The 18,620-nt window shown below is 44.2% G+C and overlaps 1 protein-coding gene across 2 annotated transcripts in view; it reads left to right on the forward strand.

The window, feature by feature from the left end:
* LOC138683297 (NAD kinase 2, mitochondrial-like) overlaps positions 1-18,620 on the forward strand; it is a 57,763-nt gene that overhangs the window by 9,309 nt on the left and 29,834 nt on the right. For both annotated transcript variants that reach the window (XM_069774916.1, XM_069774917.1), the window contains exons 2-3: positions 14,580-14,668; positions 15,024-15,112. In XM_069774916.1, coding sequence (XP_069631017.1) covers positions 14,580-14,668; positions 15,024-15,112 — 178 coding nt within the window. The remainder of the gene's footprint in view (positions 1-14,579; positions 14,669-15,023; positions 15,113-18,620) is intronic.

Raw genomic sequence — 18,620 nt, forward strand, 5'->3', positions numbered from 1 at the left:
CTGGGGCCTAGGTTGTGCTGATTCTTAGTAGGGCTTTGTTTTAGGAAGCTGCATGTTTCTCTGCTACTTTAGCGAAGGCAAATGCTCATTATTAAAGCCATCTTGTAAACAAGGCATTGAGTTTGTGGATTGCATTTTTTAACTATTAAATTATCTGAAACCAATGTGCTTTAAGTTCACCTAGGACCTGCTGCTGCTCAGTGAAACTGGTTCTCAGGTTCACTTCAGTGAGGGCCTTGGAGCACTCCTGCTAGTCTCAATTACCTGGACTGCAGGTCCCTGAAAGAGCTGAGTGTCCCAAATGGTTTAATCCACTAGTACTGCAAGCATGATTCTGCTGAAGCCTGCCCTGTTGTTAGTAAAAGGGTCAGCCAGAGGCTTATCAAACAAAGCATCAATTCACTGAGTCTGGAATTTTTCAATAAAGACTTAAATTTGAATAGTGGGTTTTTTTTTCCCCCCAGATGTGTTGACCCTATCATCTCACTTTTTATTTTTTTTTTCCTTTAGCAAAACCATGTAAGATCAGACTTGATGCATTTAGAGTTTCTAATGCAAAAGTAAGTAGGAGAACACACTTCACCTTTTAAGAAGTTTGAGAAGTTTAAGAAGTTGAGCAACTTCTGTGAAAGCAGGGTCATTAGTATAAATACAGCAACTGAAGCTCATAAATGGTATTTGTCTTAATTCCTTTCTAGTTAGAAGAAATTGAGAGTGGGCATGCTGTCCAACACTTACTGTGAAGGTTAGTGTCATATCCAAACCTGGACACTTGTTGTATACAGCCACCAAATTCAACTCTCCCATCAGTTCCAGCTGATGCTGGAAAACTCACTGAAGGTTCAGGTTTGTGGTTCAAGGTTGCTGTGGCTGTGCTTCTAGAGGCCCTTTTCTGTGGAGCACTTGAAATGGGCCTCCAAGGTACAGATTTCTACTGGGCAGGTTCTGTCATGGTTAACTGCTTAGTTTATTTTTCTTTGTCTTTTGTGCTTTATTTTTTTTTTAAGGTTCAGAAACTGAATCATGCTTTAATCCCACTTTATTTGTATGTGGATTATTTTTGCATTACAAAATAGGAAAGCTTAATATGCGATCGGAGCTCTTAAATACAGGTGAGGAGAAATGAGAAAGTTCAATGTCTGCCTGACCTGTGAGGAAAACTGAATATGTTTTTAACGTGACAGATGAAGATTTAACTTAACTAGTAGTTAACACTAGAACATAAGAAAACTACTTGCATGCAACTATGGATTGCCAGTCTTAGACTTTGGCACTTAAGCAATTTTTTTAGTCAGTGTTCCTTATTTGTCAGGGAAGTAAAAAAGAGTGTATTAGTTGAAGCAACATGCTATATTCAAAGCTGTTTCTAGTTCAAAACTTAACACTCTTGGAAAAAGAAGAGATTTTTTTTTTTCCATAGCCCTGTCAAAATAAATGCTTGTTTCTTTTTTAAAACTGAGAGCACTAGCTGTCTATACTTGGGAGATGTGGTTAATCTAGAGAGACAATGTAAAGATACTACCTTCAAATGTACCACTGTACATTTGGATCCACAAGAGAACATGGGTAAATACTTACAAGAATCTTAATAATGCTGTGCTCTGCTTAGAAATGGCTAGATGATTTTTACCTATAGTGGTCATAGTATTTTTTTTCTTCAGGTTAAAATTCAAACTTCTGTGTTTAGCTGTTGCTTTCTAAATCCATTTGTTTGGTGGTTCTTTCTGTAGAAACTTGATAGATTGGAAAGCAGTGATCTGTTCTTGTTTTCCAGCTGGGGTGTGTGTGTAGGCAAGTTCATTGTGGAAATTTGAGAGAGTAATTGTTTCTAGATCTATGCTGCCTTTTTTTTTTTTTCCTCTTCTAGTCAAATATTTAGTTTAACTCCTGCATGAGTGTTGTGGTTTAACCCCAGCTGGCAGCTAAGCACCACACAGCTGCTTGCTCACTCCCCCTCCAGTGGGATGGGGGAGGGAATATGAAGGGTAAAAGTAAGAAAACTCCTGGGTTGGGATAGACAGTTTAATAGCTAAAACAAACTGTGCAAGCAAAGCAAAACAAGGAATTAATTCACTACTTCCTGTTGGCAGGCAGATGTTCAGCCAACCCCAGGAAAGCAGGGCCTCATCATGTGTAACGGTTGCTTAGGAAGACAAAATGCCATCATTCCGAATGTTGGATCATAATCCATGTATGTAGACAACAGCAGGTATTTGGATGTTGCTTGGCTTTGTGTTGCTTTTGTATTTGTTCCTATAAGCCATGTCCTAATTGTGCAATGTTGTTACTTGAGGGCCAGCATTATTCCAGAACAACAGTCCCACAGTTCAAATCCAGTGATGTGAGATTTGTCAAAGATGAGAGTTAAGACTCCAAAAGGAAGGCAGTCAAGCAAATGTCTCTTGCCTAAATGACTGTTAAAGGAGCTCTGTGAAAAATTATCCTTTCACTAAAAAAGATCAGGCTGAAAGATAAGAGCTTTTTTTAGGCATTCAGTCTAGGCCTTTTCTCCTTGAAGTTCATAAGGAAAAATAACTCCATCATAGAGTATATTCTGCTCATCTTTCTTGGCTCTAGTTGTAGTGTTAACTGTTATAGAGAAGGTTTTGGGGGAGACAATGAATTCCCTTTGCATCTTGTTTTCTTCTGTGCAAGTGGGGAGACTGTTGTACTTGCTCTTAGATGTTGAAAGTGGAGAGTGGCCTGTCAAACCCTTTTTGAAGGATGGCTATGACAATTGTAAATAAGAGTTTCCTCTGAAGGGTAGAATTTGCAAGTTGTCTTCATGCAGAAGCTAAAACATAAGGACCTTTTTGAGGGGTCTGGTAAGACTGAAGTCTGGCATTGGTTCATGGGCCTGTCCGATCGGTGGGCTCGGAAGTCAGGCTGTCCTGCAGTCTGAGATTTTCTGTATGTCACAAATTCCTCCCAGGCTCTCTTTGGGGAGATGGTACACACAGTGACTGGACTGTCTGATCTTTGCTTTCAGCTCTTTTAAAGTAAAAAGAAAGTGGTGGTCTGTCTGTCTTACTCTTTATCCTTGGTATTGCAGAATTCTTTTAAGAAGCAGTATTTGTGATTGTTTCAGTATGGCATTCAGATCCTGGATATCATAGAATCATTTAGGTTGGGAAAGACCTTCAAGATCATTGAGTCCAACCATCATAACAGTCACCTCCCTGCTCCTGCTGGCCACACTATTTCTGATGCAGGCCAGGATGCTGTTGGCTGCCTTGGCCACCTGGGCACACTGCTGGCTCATATTCAGCTGGCTGTCAACCAGCACCCCCAGGTCCTTTTTCTGCCAGGCAGCTTTCCAGCCACTCTTCCCCAAGCCTGTAGCACTGCATGGGGTTGCTGTGACCCAAGTGCAGGACCTGGCACTTGGCCTTGTTGAACTTCATACAATTGGCCTCAGCCCATTGATCCAGCCTGTCCAGATCCCTCTGTAGAGCCTTCCTACCCTCAAGCAGATCGACCCTGCCTCCCAACTTGGTGTCATCTGCAAACTTGCTGAGGGTGCATTCAATCCCCTCATCCAAATCATTGATAAAGATGTTAAACAGAACCGGGCCCAACACTGAGCCCTGGGGAACACCACTTGTGACCTGCCGCCAACTGGATTTAACTCCATTCACCACAACCCTCTGGGCTCGTCCATCCAGCTGGTTTTTTTACCCAGCGAAGAGTATACTTGTCTAAGTCATGAGCCGCCAGTTTCTCAAGGAGTATGCCATGAGAGACAGTGTCAAAGGCCTTGCTGAAGTCTGTCGGAGTGGGAAGATGGTCCCGGAGTAACGATGGAGTCTCAATATGAGTATGGTCGTTCTCCTTTATTACAGGGTTTTACAGGGTTTATATAGAAAAAAGGTGATAGCACGCACTAGCTATGACGTTATTATTGGCTAAGCTTCTATGTCCACGCGCCTTATACAATACTCTAATTGGTATGATACCCCGTTTCACGCGACACTATCTTATTCTCTATTGGCTGCGCAAACTTCTTCACGAGGTGTCCAGCAGTTACTGATCTCATTCTTCAGCATCCAGGTGTTGTTTGTCAGGCTCTTCTTATCTTCCTTTTTCCCAGCGTACAAGGACACAGCGTCCTTGTCTGCTCCAGTATTTTGTAAACTTATGCTTCGTTCCCACCTAACGGCTGGATTGCTCACATGCCTTTGCCCAGCCAAGAAATCCTCAACAATTCCCCCTTTTTGTTTTTGAGCAATCCAGGCTTGCTTAATAACTTGGGATGTCATTTTTCCTTAACAAGCTGAACAAGGTAAAATTATTACAATAGCTATAATTACAATAGTGCCCATAATTCTTCGAGCCAACCCGTTACCCCTAATGACCCAGACCATGAGGACTATGAGAAAGATGAACCATCCATACATTCTTGTGCCATCTTGCTCCGCGAATTCAGCCCAGCAATTGGTAGGTGCCAGCATCCCATGGGCATCCCCACAGAGGCAACGATGGCCTCACCGTACACCAGCCCAATGCTCTTCGGAAAATCCCGGTATTTATACATTTGCAGAGGAACGGATTTCAGCACACGTGGCCAGCGGGTGCCAAAAAGGCCGCCTCGGTTGCAATCTATGATGCATGCGCTTGCTGGCCAGGCGCGCTGCACGAGTCATAGTCATCTTGTCTATTGGTTCATGGGCTTTATGATGCAGTAGCAATGCACAGAGAATCTTGACCTATTATGTTAGCCAAGGTGACCTATACATTAGTTTTCGACTGAGATGGTATTCATATTGCCGTACCATCTATGATGCTCCAGATGATGATGGTCGTGCAAATTCAACAGGAGTCCGTCATGGGCCTGTATCTGTGGAAACACAATCAACCTCGTTCCCAGGTTATTAATGGAAATAGACCTTACCCCTAATTTTGGCTTTAATTAACTTTTACGTTTACCCCACACTGTCTTCCCGTAATCACACTATGTTTAAACAAATTATGCTTAGCACACTTTTTACCTAAAGCAAGTTCTATATACAATAAGGCACGCTGTTCTAAAAACCTCTCTGAAGGACTCAATGTCTGCTAGTCCTCTAAAGTGTAATACTCTATTAGTCAGAATCTGTTGGATCAGTGGCTCCAGCACCCGCCGGTGCCGTCCCAGTTGCCGCTGGGACGGTTCCGGGTCCAGCATCAGTGCGAAGCCATGGTTTGACCCACTTAGCCGGGATCCAGCGCAGGCCTCGATCTGTAAGCAGACACATATACCCTCTCCCAGTAAGTTTTACTTCTGCCAGTCCGTACCATTTCCCGGATTCTGGGTCCTTCCTGTACTTTGATGCGTCCTTTCCACCTGTAAAAGAGCATGATGCACTACCATTGGTGGGTCTTTGTGATCACCTGTCAATCTAAGATAATTTAGCACAAATAAGGCTTTGGCCAATTGTTCCTCTGGGAGTAAGCCCTGGGTTCCCACTTTTTGTTGCATGCTCTTTAAGGTTTGGTTGGCGCGTTTGACAATAGCCTGTCCTGCAGGAAGATGTGGAATACCCGTACCATGGTGAATTCCCCACAAATTACAAAATCAAGCAAATCGTGTAGAACCATAGGCCGGGCCGTTGTCTGTCTTAATTTCTTTAGGCACACCCAGCACTGCAAAAGAAGCGTGAAGATGTTATTCAATATGTAAGGCCTTTTCTGCAGTTTGTGCCGTGGCCCACATGGCAGCAGAATAGGTATCAATACACATGTGCACATAACTCTTTGCACCAAACCACGTGACATGGGTGACATCCATTTGCCACAACTGTAATGGCAAGAGACCTCATGGGTTAACCCCACAGCCCAAGCCCAGCCCTTCCTTTTGACAATCGGGGCATGCTTTAACGATACCTTGGGCATCAGTGAGTGGTAAGTCAAATTGCTTTGCTAACATCCTAGCGGGTTGGTGCAAGAACGCATGTGATTGCCTTGCTTGTTGAAAACGATTCCCTGGAGGAGGCTCCCATGCCGCTGCAACCAATTGGTCAGCTCTGTCATTTCCCGTTTCTCATCTGCACATGCGCTCGTACCCAAGAGTTCTACCAGAGGGTCCATATCGTCATTAGTGATACCGCAAAGATTCCGCACCCACTGGATATTTTCCACAAGCTTCTGGACATCATGTACCATTGAAATTTCTAACATTGCCAGCATCTATGTGCCACCTCAAATACTTCCAAGGTGCTGCCTTTTGCACCTTTTCAGGAGCAATTATTACTCCGCGATGGCTTAAGATGTCCTGCAATTGAGTTAAAATTTCATCCTGTGGCAAGTTCCTTCCCGCTATCAAAATGTAACTGAGGAAACTGCTTTCTTACAGGCTCTAATGCCCAGGCCACATATACTTGACACATCGTGGGGGAATTGCGCATTCATTGCGGTAACACGACCCAGTGGTATCTCTTATAGGGCTCTGCCTTGTTAATCGACGGTACCGAAAAGGCGAACCGTTCAGCGTCATCTGGGTGCAAGGAAATGGTGAAAAAACAATCCTTTAGATCTATAATTAACAAATCCCATTCTTCTGGAAGCATAACTGGAGACGGCAAACCCGGCTGCAGGGCTCCCATACTGTGCATCACTGCATTCACAGCTCTGAGATCATGTAACAGTCTCCATTTCCCACTTTTCTTGGGAATGGTAAATATTGGTGTATTCCATGGACTAGTAGAAGGAACAACATGTCTCGCTCTCAATTGGTCCTCAACTAACTCTTGTATTTTTAGCAGCCTTTCAGAATTTAGCGGCTACTGATCAATCCAAACAGGCTCATCTCTTTTCCAGCTAATTTTCAGGATTGGCTGCCCCTCAGTGACTGCTCCTAAAAAGGATGGGTCACTAACATTGCCTTCATTTGGCTCAATAAATCACGGCCTATGAGGCCGAACAATTTCTTTGGGGTAGTCATGACATACAGACGCGTCATAACGTGTTCACCGTCGGGGAACACAAATGTAATGGGTAGCTGACTTACTAAGGTGGCTTGTGTGCCCCCTATCCCTGCAATACCAAAATTTGGATTGATCAATGGCCATGATGGAGGCCAAATATATCGTGAAATAACCGTAACATCAGCTCCTGTATTGATTGTCATCAGTTTCTTGACGATAGCTCCGTCAGGCCCTTCCAATTGCACTACCTTTTCTGGTTTACCTTTTGTTATGTCCATGGCAAAATATACCTGCGGTTCCCCTGTGGAGCCGAATCCACCATCTCCACGTTGTACTTCACCTGGGTTCGGAACACACGACCTGAATGGAACTAATTGTGCTATTCTGGTACCTTTAGGAATAGAAACAGGAGGGATTAAAACATGAATCATAATTTTCACAGGCCCACAAAAATCTGCATCAATAAGCCCTGGGACTACCAGAATTCCTTTTAGAGCTGTTGAAGATCGCCCCATTAAAAATGCACTAAGCCCAAACCCCAATGGTCCCTTTATGTTGAATGTGTACTGCGGTTTCCATGTCCACTCTGGAGCTTCCTGCAGTGGCGGATCTGGTAGTTGCGAGGCTTCCTGAGGGCTGGCAGCCCAAACCCCTTGCATTTGTGTCGTCGCGTGAGGGGCCTTGGTGCTCGGTGTAAAGTTTTCCTTCTTCCTGCATTCTTGGTGGTATGGTTATCTTTCTTACAACTGTTGCACCGTCTTTTTGTTAGCAGAAACTCTACATTGGCTCTTGATGTGTCCAAGTTTACCACAATTAAAACACTTGACCGAGGGTTTCTTACTGGCTTTATCAATAAGCGGATTCTGTATTGACTCACAGCAGTCTTTAATTTCTCAAGGACTTTCCCGTCTTTTTTTTTTTTTTTTTTTTTTTTTTTTTTTCCTCCAATGCCTCTGCCTCTCGTCCGCAGCGGGTACTGCAGGCGGCTCCGCGTCTATCGCGGGCGCAGTTGGTTTCACCGTCTCTGGTTCCGAGAGGCGGGATGGATGAAAGGACAGTGGCGGGGGGGGGTGGATGGTTCTTGCCGGGGGCCGGCCGCGGCCGCGCCTGGCGGCGGCCATTCCGTAGCCGGCTGACACGCGCCGCTGCAAGGCGGCGGAGGGGGGGGAATGCGGCGGTTCTTGATCGTCTCCCGGGCTTCCCTCGTCCTCAGAGGAGGAAGGCTCAGTGTCTATTACCGATACTGACCGGGGCTGAGATTCCCTCGGGCGGCAATCGGCACTCCCTTGTTTAGGATCGCACTGTCCTGTTTCTGGGTCGCCAGGTGAATTATTTAAAAGTTCAGTAGCTGACGCTTTCATAGGGGCAACAACCCCTGTAGCGGTTTTCGTGGTTTCTGAGTCGAAAATACGTGTGGACTCAGGAATAGTAGTCTCAGTGCCCAACATTGCGGAGGCAGCCTTGGCCATTTTTTTTCTGCTATCATTTGTAGAAGGTGATTCATTACTTCTCCCCAAGTCTGTCCGAAAGCTTTTGCAGTACAACTCCCCTTAATCGTCTCGTCCCATAACTTATCTCCCAGTTCATGCCACTCTGTGACACTGAACATAGTCTCAGGAGTCTTAAAACATCCTCTCTCTTTTCCCCAATGACAGAGCTCTTGGAGCTTCCGTGTGCTCACACTGGCCTCTCGCTTTGCGAGAATTAACAGTGTGAGTGCCGCTTCATGATCCATAGTAAATAAAAGCGGTCTTACCGGTGCAGGTCCAAACTGGCGCACGCAGTTGGATTCCAGCTCTCTGCCCAAATTCTCGCAGATGCCTTCCTGCTCCGCCCCTCCCGTCTCCGTCTGCTCCGCCGAGTCTTGTGAGCAGATTTGAGAAGCCCTCCGTCTGTTCTCGGCCCAGTTATAACAGATTTGAGGGTCCCTGTTCGGGCGCCAAATGTCGGGAAGAGCGGCCGGAGTCAAGAATCACACTCAATATGAGTTAACATCTTGCTCCTAATTTAATCAACTTGATGAGTTGTTTTACCGTTGTCTCGATCCCTCTCTTAGAGAGGATACTTGCGAGCAACGTCGCTGCAGCTTCTATTTCCATGCTGCGCCTTACCCCCTGGGAGATGAGAGGCCACCTCGAACCGTTGTCTGCTCTGACTATGCACCCAAGCAGCACTTCTCCCAGCCGTTAAGTTTTCCCACTCCCCTCCTCTCGCTGCTTACCGCAGTCTCGGAGAATTCAGTCGTGCAGAACCATCCTCTGCTACCAGATGTCGGAGTGGGAAGACGGTCCCGGAGTAACGATGGAGTCTCAATATGAGTATGGTCGTTCTCCTTTATTACAGGGTTTATATAGAAAAAAGGTGATAGCACGCACTAGCTATGACGTTATTATTGGCTAAGCTTCTATGTCCACACGCCTTATACAATACTCTAATTGGTACGATACCCCGTTTCACGCGACACTATCTTATTCTCTATTGGCTGCGCAAACTTCTTCACGAGGTGTCCAGCAGTTACTGATCTTATTCTTCAGCATCCAGGTGTTGTTTGTCAGGCTCTTCTTATCTTCCTTTTTCCCAGCGTACAAGGACACAGCGTCCTTGTCTGCTCCAGTATTTTGTAAACTTATGCTTCGTTCCCACCTAATGGCTGGATTGCTCACATGCCTTCGCCCAGCCAAGAAATCCTCAACAGAAGTCAAGGAAGATAACATCCACAGCCTTCCCCTCATCCACTAGGCAGGTCACCTGGTCATAGAAGGAGATCAGGTTGGTCAAGCAGGACCTGCCTTTCATGAACCCATGCTGACTGGGCCTGATCCCCTGCTTGTCCTGCACATGTCGTGTGAGTGCTCTCAAGATGAACCGTTCCATAATCTTCCCTGGTACCAAGGTGAGGCTGACAGGCCTGTAGTTCCCTGGATCCTCCGTCCGACCCTTCTTGTAAAGGGGCGTCACATTGGCAAGCCTCCAGTCCTCTGGGACCTCCCCTGTTGACCAGGATTGCTGATAGATGATGGAGAGTGGCTTGGCAATGACCTCCACCAGATCCCTCAGTACTCTTGGATGGATCCCATCTGGTCCCATAGACTTGTGAGTGTCCAGATGGCGTAGTAGGTCATTAACTATTTCCTCCTGGATTAAGGGGGGTATGTTCTGCTCTTCATCTTCACCTTCCAGCTCAGGGGGTGGAGTACCCTGAGGATAACTGGTCTCCCTATTAAAGACTGAGGCAAAGAAGGCATTAAGTACCTCAGCCTTTTCCTCATCTCTGGTGGCTACGTTCCCTTCTGTATCCATTAAAGGACAGATAGTCTCCTTGGGATTCTTTTTACTGTTAACATATTTGTAAAAACATTTTTTGTTGTCCCTTACAATAGTGGCCAGATTGAGTTCTAGCTGAGCTTTTGCCTTTCTAATTTCCTCTCTGTATGATCTAACAAGATCCCTGTACTCCTCCCAAGTTGCCCGCCCTTTCTTCCAGAGATGATAAACTCTCCTTTTTTTTTCTTGACTCCTAGCAAAAGCTCCCCGTTCAGCCAGGCCGGTTGTTTTCCTCGGCAGTTCGACTTGTGGCACGTGGGAATAGCCTGGTCCTGAGCCATTAAGATTTCCTTCTTGAAGAATGTCCATCCCTTCTGGACCCCTTTGCCCTTCAGGACCGTCTCCCAAGGGACTCTCTCAACCAGTGTCCTTGAACAGGCCAAAGTTTGCACTCCGGAAGTCCATAGTGGTGGTTTTGCTAACCCACTTCCTTGCCTCTCCTAAGAATTGAGAATTCTATCATTTCATGGTCGCTAAGCCCAAGATGGATATGAGGCAGGACCAGAGGCAGTGGGTGCAAACTGAAACACAAGAGGGTCCTTCTGAACATCAGGAAATAATTTTTCACTGTGTTAGTGGCTGAACATGGGAACAGGGTGCCCAGAGAGGTAGTGGAGGCTCCATCTGTGAAAATCTAGTCACATAGATATGGTCCTAGGCAAGCAGCTCCATCCAGGTGACCCTGCTTGAGCAGGGGGGGTTGGACTAGATGACTGCCAGAGGTCCCTTCCAACCTCAACAACTGTGTGATGCTGTGGCCTCTGACCATGAGGGCCATAAGCATTTCTCTGGTTCTTTGGAGTAGTTATGTGAAAAGCAGTTGATTAGCATTCATGTTTAATATACTTTACTGTGGTTGGGCTCAGGCAGACTGTTGCTTTGTGAGTTCTTAGATGAATGAACTTGTGAGTTATTGATATCTGAGCTAGAGGGATGAAGCTAGAGATGAGCGGACTGTTTTAATCTCTGGAGCCTTTTGCAAATTGGGACGATTTATTAACCTCGTAGATGTAGCTCAGGGCCTTGAGTTTAAATGGCTAACTTTTCATTTGTCTTGTTGTGTAGTGATACCTGCTTGCTTGTTTTAGAGCTAAATTCAAAGAGGAGACCTCTACACATTAGATATGTGTTCTGTAATGCTGCTCTTAGCAAGAATAGAAGTATCCATGGAAATTGTTCAGGCAGTTATCAGGATACTGACAGCTTATTTGATGAGCATCCTCTTCTGCTTTCTGAAGCTGTTGATGAAATAACACACCTAAGACAAATCTAAGTTATAGAACACTCAGTTCCACAGCAATGAAACTACCTGTACCACCTCTTGCTAGTAATGCCAATGAAATGTTAGCTGTAGGCTTGCCACTGATGATGGTGTCTCAAAAGCCTGCAAATGATCATACAGAGATACATTATGCTGTCATTGTTCTGAGAAGTTCTCTTTGACCAAGTTGAAAGATAGCATGCTGACAAATTAGCCAAATAAATAAGGTAAGTAAAATTGCAAGATGGAGTTTGCAGTTTCTGTTGTGTGTGGAAGTAATAGTCTGTGGAAATAGCCTGAAAAACACATGCTGCAGCAGCTGTCTGCTTGTCAGGTGCTTGTTGGCAGCAGTGTTTCATTCGCAGCAGATATTTCTAGAGGAGGCATGAATGGGAGTCCTGATTTTAGTAACACAGTTGATTTTTTTTTAATTTTTTTTTTTGAGTGCAGAGGTTATTTGCTGTGGATTTCTTGTTCTTTCTGGTAGTAAAGCAAGGTCAATTTCTGCTTCAGATGTGCAATTGAAAATCCTCTTCTAACAAATTAGACCTGTGGCGCTCAGCAGCAGATATTGTCTGTGGGTCGCAAATACCTTCTTTTCTCCTTTCCACTTTCTTCTTTCTGCTCTAAATGGATCATATGAGGCTGACAACAGACCCAGCAATGGGCAGTACTATAACTGGCCATAGCCTTGCTTACCCTTTCCCTCCCCACAGCAGCAGTGTTCAAGTTCCCAGTACAACACCATGGGCTCTCAAGGAGCAAGAGGTGTACGGGAGTGCACAAGCATTGTAGCTGGGGAGTAGAAACAAGGGGTTAAAGTGTGTGAGGCTATTAATAGGACTTAACACCCTTTACCCTGGTAAACTGGTACTAACAAGCTTCATAGAAATGACCTGAAAGCTTTGGATGTTTTCTGATCACCCACATGCTTATATGTGTGTGTGACTAAGCACAGCTGGCAACTACTACTGTCTGCCTGTAGTGCTGTTGGTGACACCCAGGCAAATTCTAGGAGCCCCTTCTGTTGGAGATGGTTTCCTGATCCCAGCTGGAAGACCAGCTATAGATTTTGTTCCTGCAAGTTAATCACCGATTCTAAACATGCTGAGCAGGACAGCAATGCAGTTCCAGAATGCCCAATTCCATTCTTTTCTATAATTTCTTCAGTACTGAGTCTGTCTTTGCACTTAGCTCATGGTTGGATTTCTTGACACTGACAGGTGTCAGATGAAGAAAGATTGCATTTGTTGGGTATTGGATTGCAATTAACTGGAATTGTCATATCCTGCCAGTCGTCTTTGCTGTGGAGTTCTGCGGTGTGGGAGTCTCTATGGAAATAAGATTAGATGTGGTCGTCTGGCACAATGTACTTACTCTTAGAAGGGTGTGCAACTTTGAGTAAAGGCACATGAATAAATTGCTGGAAGTGCCTGTTCAAAGCTTCTGGCACAGATGAATTTCTCTACACAAACTCCAGGAGAAGTTTTGTTTCTGTGCTGGTAAATTGGTTTTAACTGATTGGGGAAAAGGAAGCAATGACAGTATAATCATAGAATAATTCAGGCTAGAAGGAACCTCAGGACGTCATCTAGTCTAGTCTACTGCTCAAAGCAGGATCTCTTTTGTTATGAATGTATTTATTAACTCTATTTGCTTAACATTTTTACCCTTTCTTCTACTTGCTTAATCTCCATACAAACACATATTTGGCAGTACCAGCCCCAAATGGGCAGACTAAGTGAGGTGAAGAATGAATGCATACAGATGGTGACTGAATTACTTGCACAGAAATCTGTTGCAAAAAAAACCCCCAAACAAACCAAAAAAACCTAATCTTCAGCCAGAAGCCTTACCTGCCTGCTTACTTGAGTCTATCTGTGTGAACTGTGAAATGTTTCCATGGTCTAAATAGTGTGTCAAAATTAAGAATTTAATTTCTCTGGCTTCCAGGAAGAATGATGCTAGAATGCAACTGCTAAATACTGTTTGTCTTGTTATTGACACAAATTTGAAAAATCTGGTCTGTAATCCGGGGGCCAATATCAAAGGCAGTAGGTGGGTTGTCCTTAAGCTTTTTTTGATGCAGGGGAAATGTCACCTTTGTCACCACTTGGCAGTCTTCCATTTTAGCTCAAATACAATCTGAAGGTTAATATTCTACATATTTCAAAGATGCCTGTTTTCTTAATTATTGTTCCTGTTGCTTTTTCTGTTGTCCTCTTTCTCTATAGTACAATGTTATATAACTCTTCAGGTAATAGGTAACTGTCTGGGTGCTTTTAGCACATGACAGAGGAGTGTAGTTAATATAACTATTTTATGTAGATTTACTTAGAGTTCAAATTATTTAGCAAATTCAGGGAAAGCAAAGTGTCTGAAGTGGCATAGAAGTCATCATAGCATATTTGTTTGCATATTTGTGTAGAGCCCTTAAAAGGTCTGTGACTCTTGGCTGCTGTGGCCATGTAACCAGTTTAATAAACTAGTGAATGTAAGCTGACTGGCATGTATATATAGATGTAACTAATGGAATGCTTACAAAAGCATGTTTGGCTACTGAGATAAAATACGTGCTGCTTTTTTTTTTTTTAATAGCTTCTTGTCCTGGGTTTGGCTGGGATAGTGTTAATTTTCACAAGAAGCTATGAGGGGGCACAGCCAGGACAGCTGACCTGAACTAGCTAAGGGCATATTCAATACCATATGATGTCATGCCCAGTATATAACTGGGGGAGCTGGCCAGGGGGAGGAGGGGATCGTGGCTCAGGAATGGGCTGAGCATCAGGTTCCGGGTGGTGAGCACTTGTATTGTGCATCACTTGCTTTGTATATTCTTTTATTAGTAGTATTGTTGTTATTATTTCTTCTCTCCTTGTGCTGTCCTATTAAACTGTCCTTATCTCAACCCATGAGGTTTTACCTTTTTCTTCCGATTCTCTTCCCCATCCCACCAGGGGGGTGGGAGGAATGAGTGAGTGGCCCTGTGGTGTTTAGTTGCTGGCTGGGCTTAAACCATGACACTTCTATTTGTATTACTTGAGCACTTATTGTAGTGATTAACTACTACAAAATCAATTTCTGTCTTACAGCTTGCCTTGAAGGGATCTAACTATGCTGGTCTACTGGAGCGGCATCGCATTCATACAAAAAACATGGAACATGTCATAGACAGTTTACGGTAAGAATGTATGGGTGTTGAGAATTTAAGAAACAGTGCAAGTATCCATGGATTGTGTAAAACAATGAAAGAAAACTGTTACAAGCCCTAATAAAATAGGAATACTGAAAACAAGGTGATGCAGATGAACAATCATTCCTGAAACAATCGTAATATGAGCTACCTCAGTTCAGTTAACTAACGCAGTGCATTATCATCTTGAAAACAAATGAAAAAGATGTAAAGGATTTGTGAGGGTCAAATGCTTGTAAACCAAATACCACTGTAATTAGTTCTTAATTCTGTGTCACTTTTTCAGAAGGTTGTGACAAGGAACAATATAGGACACATTCAGGCTTTTTCCTGTACTTTATAGGAATGAGAGGATAGAAGTTCGTCTTGTTGAACGTCGAGAATATAATGAAGAGACAGTTCGGTGGGCAGATGCTGTTATATCAGCAGGAGGTATGACTTTATGGAAGGGAAGTATTTGTTTCAGTATGTTTTCATAGATAATTTTTAAAAAAATTGCAGCATGTGAAGCATCTGGAGGTATGCACATTTTGAAAACAAATTGCTGATCTAATTGTCAGAAAATGCAGTGGTGGTGACCATCCTCTCCCTCTGGTATCTAAAGTTGTAGCACTAAGAAGCATGTGCCAGTGCACGGACACTTTGGAAAAGTTTAGTATTATCTTATGTAAAACAGTATAAACTGTGGAATCTACTATAGTTTTCAACTAAAGAGGATAAAATGCTTGCTGTCATGTGGTTATACATAGCCCTAAACCCTACTCTCCAGTTTTAGGTATAGGAGTGGAGACTAACATGCTACCTCTTCCTTCCCTTGCCCAAACTGACTGTCTTGCTTTCACACTTAATTCCAGTGACTGGAGTAACTAGTTGGATGGTACAGGTAAAAGCATGCAACTTCTGAGCAGCATGTGCCACTGTTTAGAGCTTTTTAAATGAACCAACAGAGCAACTATAACTGGACTGATTCTTTTTAACATTGGATTACAACAGTTCATACAGTTTCACTTTTATGACTTGCTGCAAATACTGCAGTGTGTTGCTAGACTCTAACTTAATGTTTGATCATCTGTGGCAGTTGGACTTGACCACTGGTTCACTTTGCCCTTAGCTACTGGTTACCACTCCGAATGGGTAGAAAGGGATATGTGTTCATTCCTGAAACATCCTAATATACTCCTGTAGACTTCAAAGAACTCCTCTAAATTGGAGATTAAAGTGAGGTGGGAACATTTCCTCTGCCAGTTTGGCTGTGGCAACATCTGCCATGGTTATGAATGAGGCAAGCAACTGGGAAGTGGTACATAGTCAACAGTTTTGGATCTTATATCTTGGTGCAAAGACTGATTCAGGTTATAGTTGCCCTTCTGTTTAACAGACAGGAAAGAATAAGATTTCTACTTCAGCAGTTTTATCTGAGACTACTTTTTGATGCCTGTTTGGGACCAAATAAGACCTTTAAATTGTGCCTTCTAGGAGAACAACTGAGATGGAACTAAAGTAATTGTTTTCATGTGATTCACAGTAAAACTTGGTATTGTTCCCTGTCTCTTGTGGCTTTGATTAGTGATACTTTCTAAATTTATTTTCTAAAAGAATTTCTCTTACCACCTCATAAACATACAGAAACTTCCATAAATCTCTTCTCAAAGTTGCTTCTGCCAAATTCAGTTGCCTGGGCATGTCAGATAAATAGTACTTTTTCCAATCATATTTGTTATCTTGAATTCAGTTGTTGCTACTCTGCTTTAAAAGGTGTGTGGTGGGTTGACCTTGGCTGGATGCCAGGTGCCAACCAAAGCTACTCTATCACTCCCCTCAGCTGGACAGGGGAGAGAAAATATAATGAAAGGCTCATGGGTCGAGATAAGGACAGGGAGAGATCGCTTGCCACTTACCATCACGGGCAAAACAGACTTGACTTGGGGAAATTTGCCAATCAAATCAGAGTAGGGTAATGAGAAATAAAACCAATTCTTAAATCACCTTCCTCCCACCCCTCCCTTCTTCCTGGGCACAATTTCACTTCTCATTTTCTCTACCTCCTCCCCCAAGCAGCACAGGGGGATGGGGAATGGGGGTTGTGGTCAGTTCATCACATGTTGTCTCTGCTGCTCCTTCCTCCTTAGGGGTAGGACTCCTCACAATCCCCCCCCTGCTCCAGCATGGGGTCCCTCCCATGGGGTGCAGTCCTCCATGAACTTCTCCAACATGAGTCCTTCCCACGGGCTACAGTTCTTCACGAACTGCTCCAGCATGGGTCCCTTCCACCAGGTGCAGTCCTTCGGGAACAGACTCCTCCAGCATGGGTCCCCTGTGGGGTCACAAGTCCTGCCAGCAAACCTGCTCCAGCGTGGGCTCATCTCTCCATGGGGCTGCAGGTCCTGCCAGGAGCCTGCTCCAGTGCGGGCTTCCCACAGGGTCACAGCCTCCTTTGGGCATCCACCTGCTCTGGCGTGGGATCCTCCATGGAGCTGCAGGTGGATATCTGCTCCACCATGGACCTCCATGGGCTGCAGGGGGACAGCCTGCCTCACCATGGTCTTCACCCCAGGCTGTAGGGTTTAGGGTTATTCCATGCGGGGCCCGGACGATAGAACACTAATATGATGATCAAAGTCGCCAGTTTATTGAGCCTAGCTGATCATTCTTATACAATTCTCTAAGTTGCCCAGAAGCTCCGATTGGCTGCTGCATGCAAGCATTTGGTGTCCACACGCACAAACATAAAATGTGATTGGTTATATCGATACTGTCCACGCGTATAAACATAAGATACAGTTAGTTATACTCACTCTGTACACGCGCATAAACATAGGACATAATTGGCTATGTTAACTAGAGCACGCAAAACTTGTCTCAGTCTAATTGGTCAAGATAAACTGCCGAATTGAGGTTGTTTGTGCCAAGTTCCCTTTATCGTGGAATGCGCACCTGTGTTTTTCTAATTGGGATCTTTCTTTTTCTGTCTTCTTGTTTATTCTGTTCAAGGCCTTCTAAAGGCCTCTGGAATGCTCTTGCGACCATGAGCTACTTTCAGGCCCAGTAACTAAGTTCCATATAATTGAACCCTACATCTCCCCCTTTTTTATTTTATTTTTCTTTTGTTTCAATTAACACAGCCTTACTTGATCTATCAATTACTTTTTAAACACATTGCAACATACAAGGATGGACCATTTGTACATTCTTGTGCCGTCTTGCTCCGCAAACTCAGCCCATCAATCGGTAGGTGTCAGCTTTATGTGGGCGTCCCCACGGAGGCAACAATGGCCTTGCCGTACACCAGCCCGATGCTCTTCGGAAAATTCCGGTATTTATACATTTGCAGAGGAATGGGTTTCAGCACACATGGCCAGCAGGTGCCAATATCCGCCTCAGTTGCAACCTATGACGCATGCGCTCACTGGCCAGGTGCGCTGCACAAGTCATAGCCATCTTGTCTATTGGTTCATGGGCTTTGTGATGCGGTTGCAATGCACAGAGAATCTTGACCTGTTATGTTAGCCAAGGTGACCTACATGTTAGTTTTTGGCTGAGGTGGTATTCATATTGCCGCACCATCTAAGATGTTCCAGATGATGATGGTCGTACAAATCGAACGGAAGTCCATTGTGGGCCTGCATCTGTGGAAACACAGGCATAATCTTGCCCCCAGGTTATTAATGAAAATGGACCTTCCCATTGCCCTGTTTCTAGATTTCTAGATTCTTAACTAAGACCATGACCTTACCTCTAATTTTGGCTTTAGCTAACTTTTCTTGTGTAGAGAGATTCCCCCTTTTTTTTTTTTGGGGGGGGGGGGTATCTTAATACTATTTCCACACTTGGCTCTTATGAGTAATGTTTCGCCGGATGCTGATCAACATTAAATCATATATATTTGCTATAATAACTCTAAGCTGCTTATTCTCTATATGATTAGTTATAGGTTAGTTGG

Source organism: Haliaeetus albicilla, chromosome W (assembly GCF_947461875.1).
Source record: "Haliaeetus albicilla chromosome W, bHalAlb1.1, whole genome shotgun sequence".
NCBI lineage: Eukaryota > Metazoa > Chordata > Aves > Accipitriformes > Accipitridae > Haliaeetus > Haliaeetus albicilla.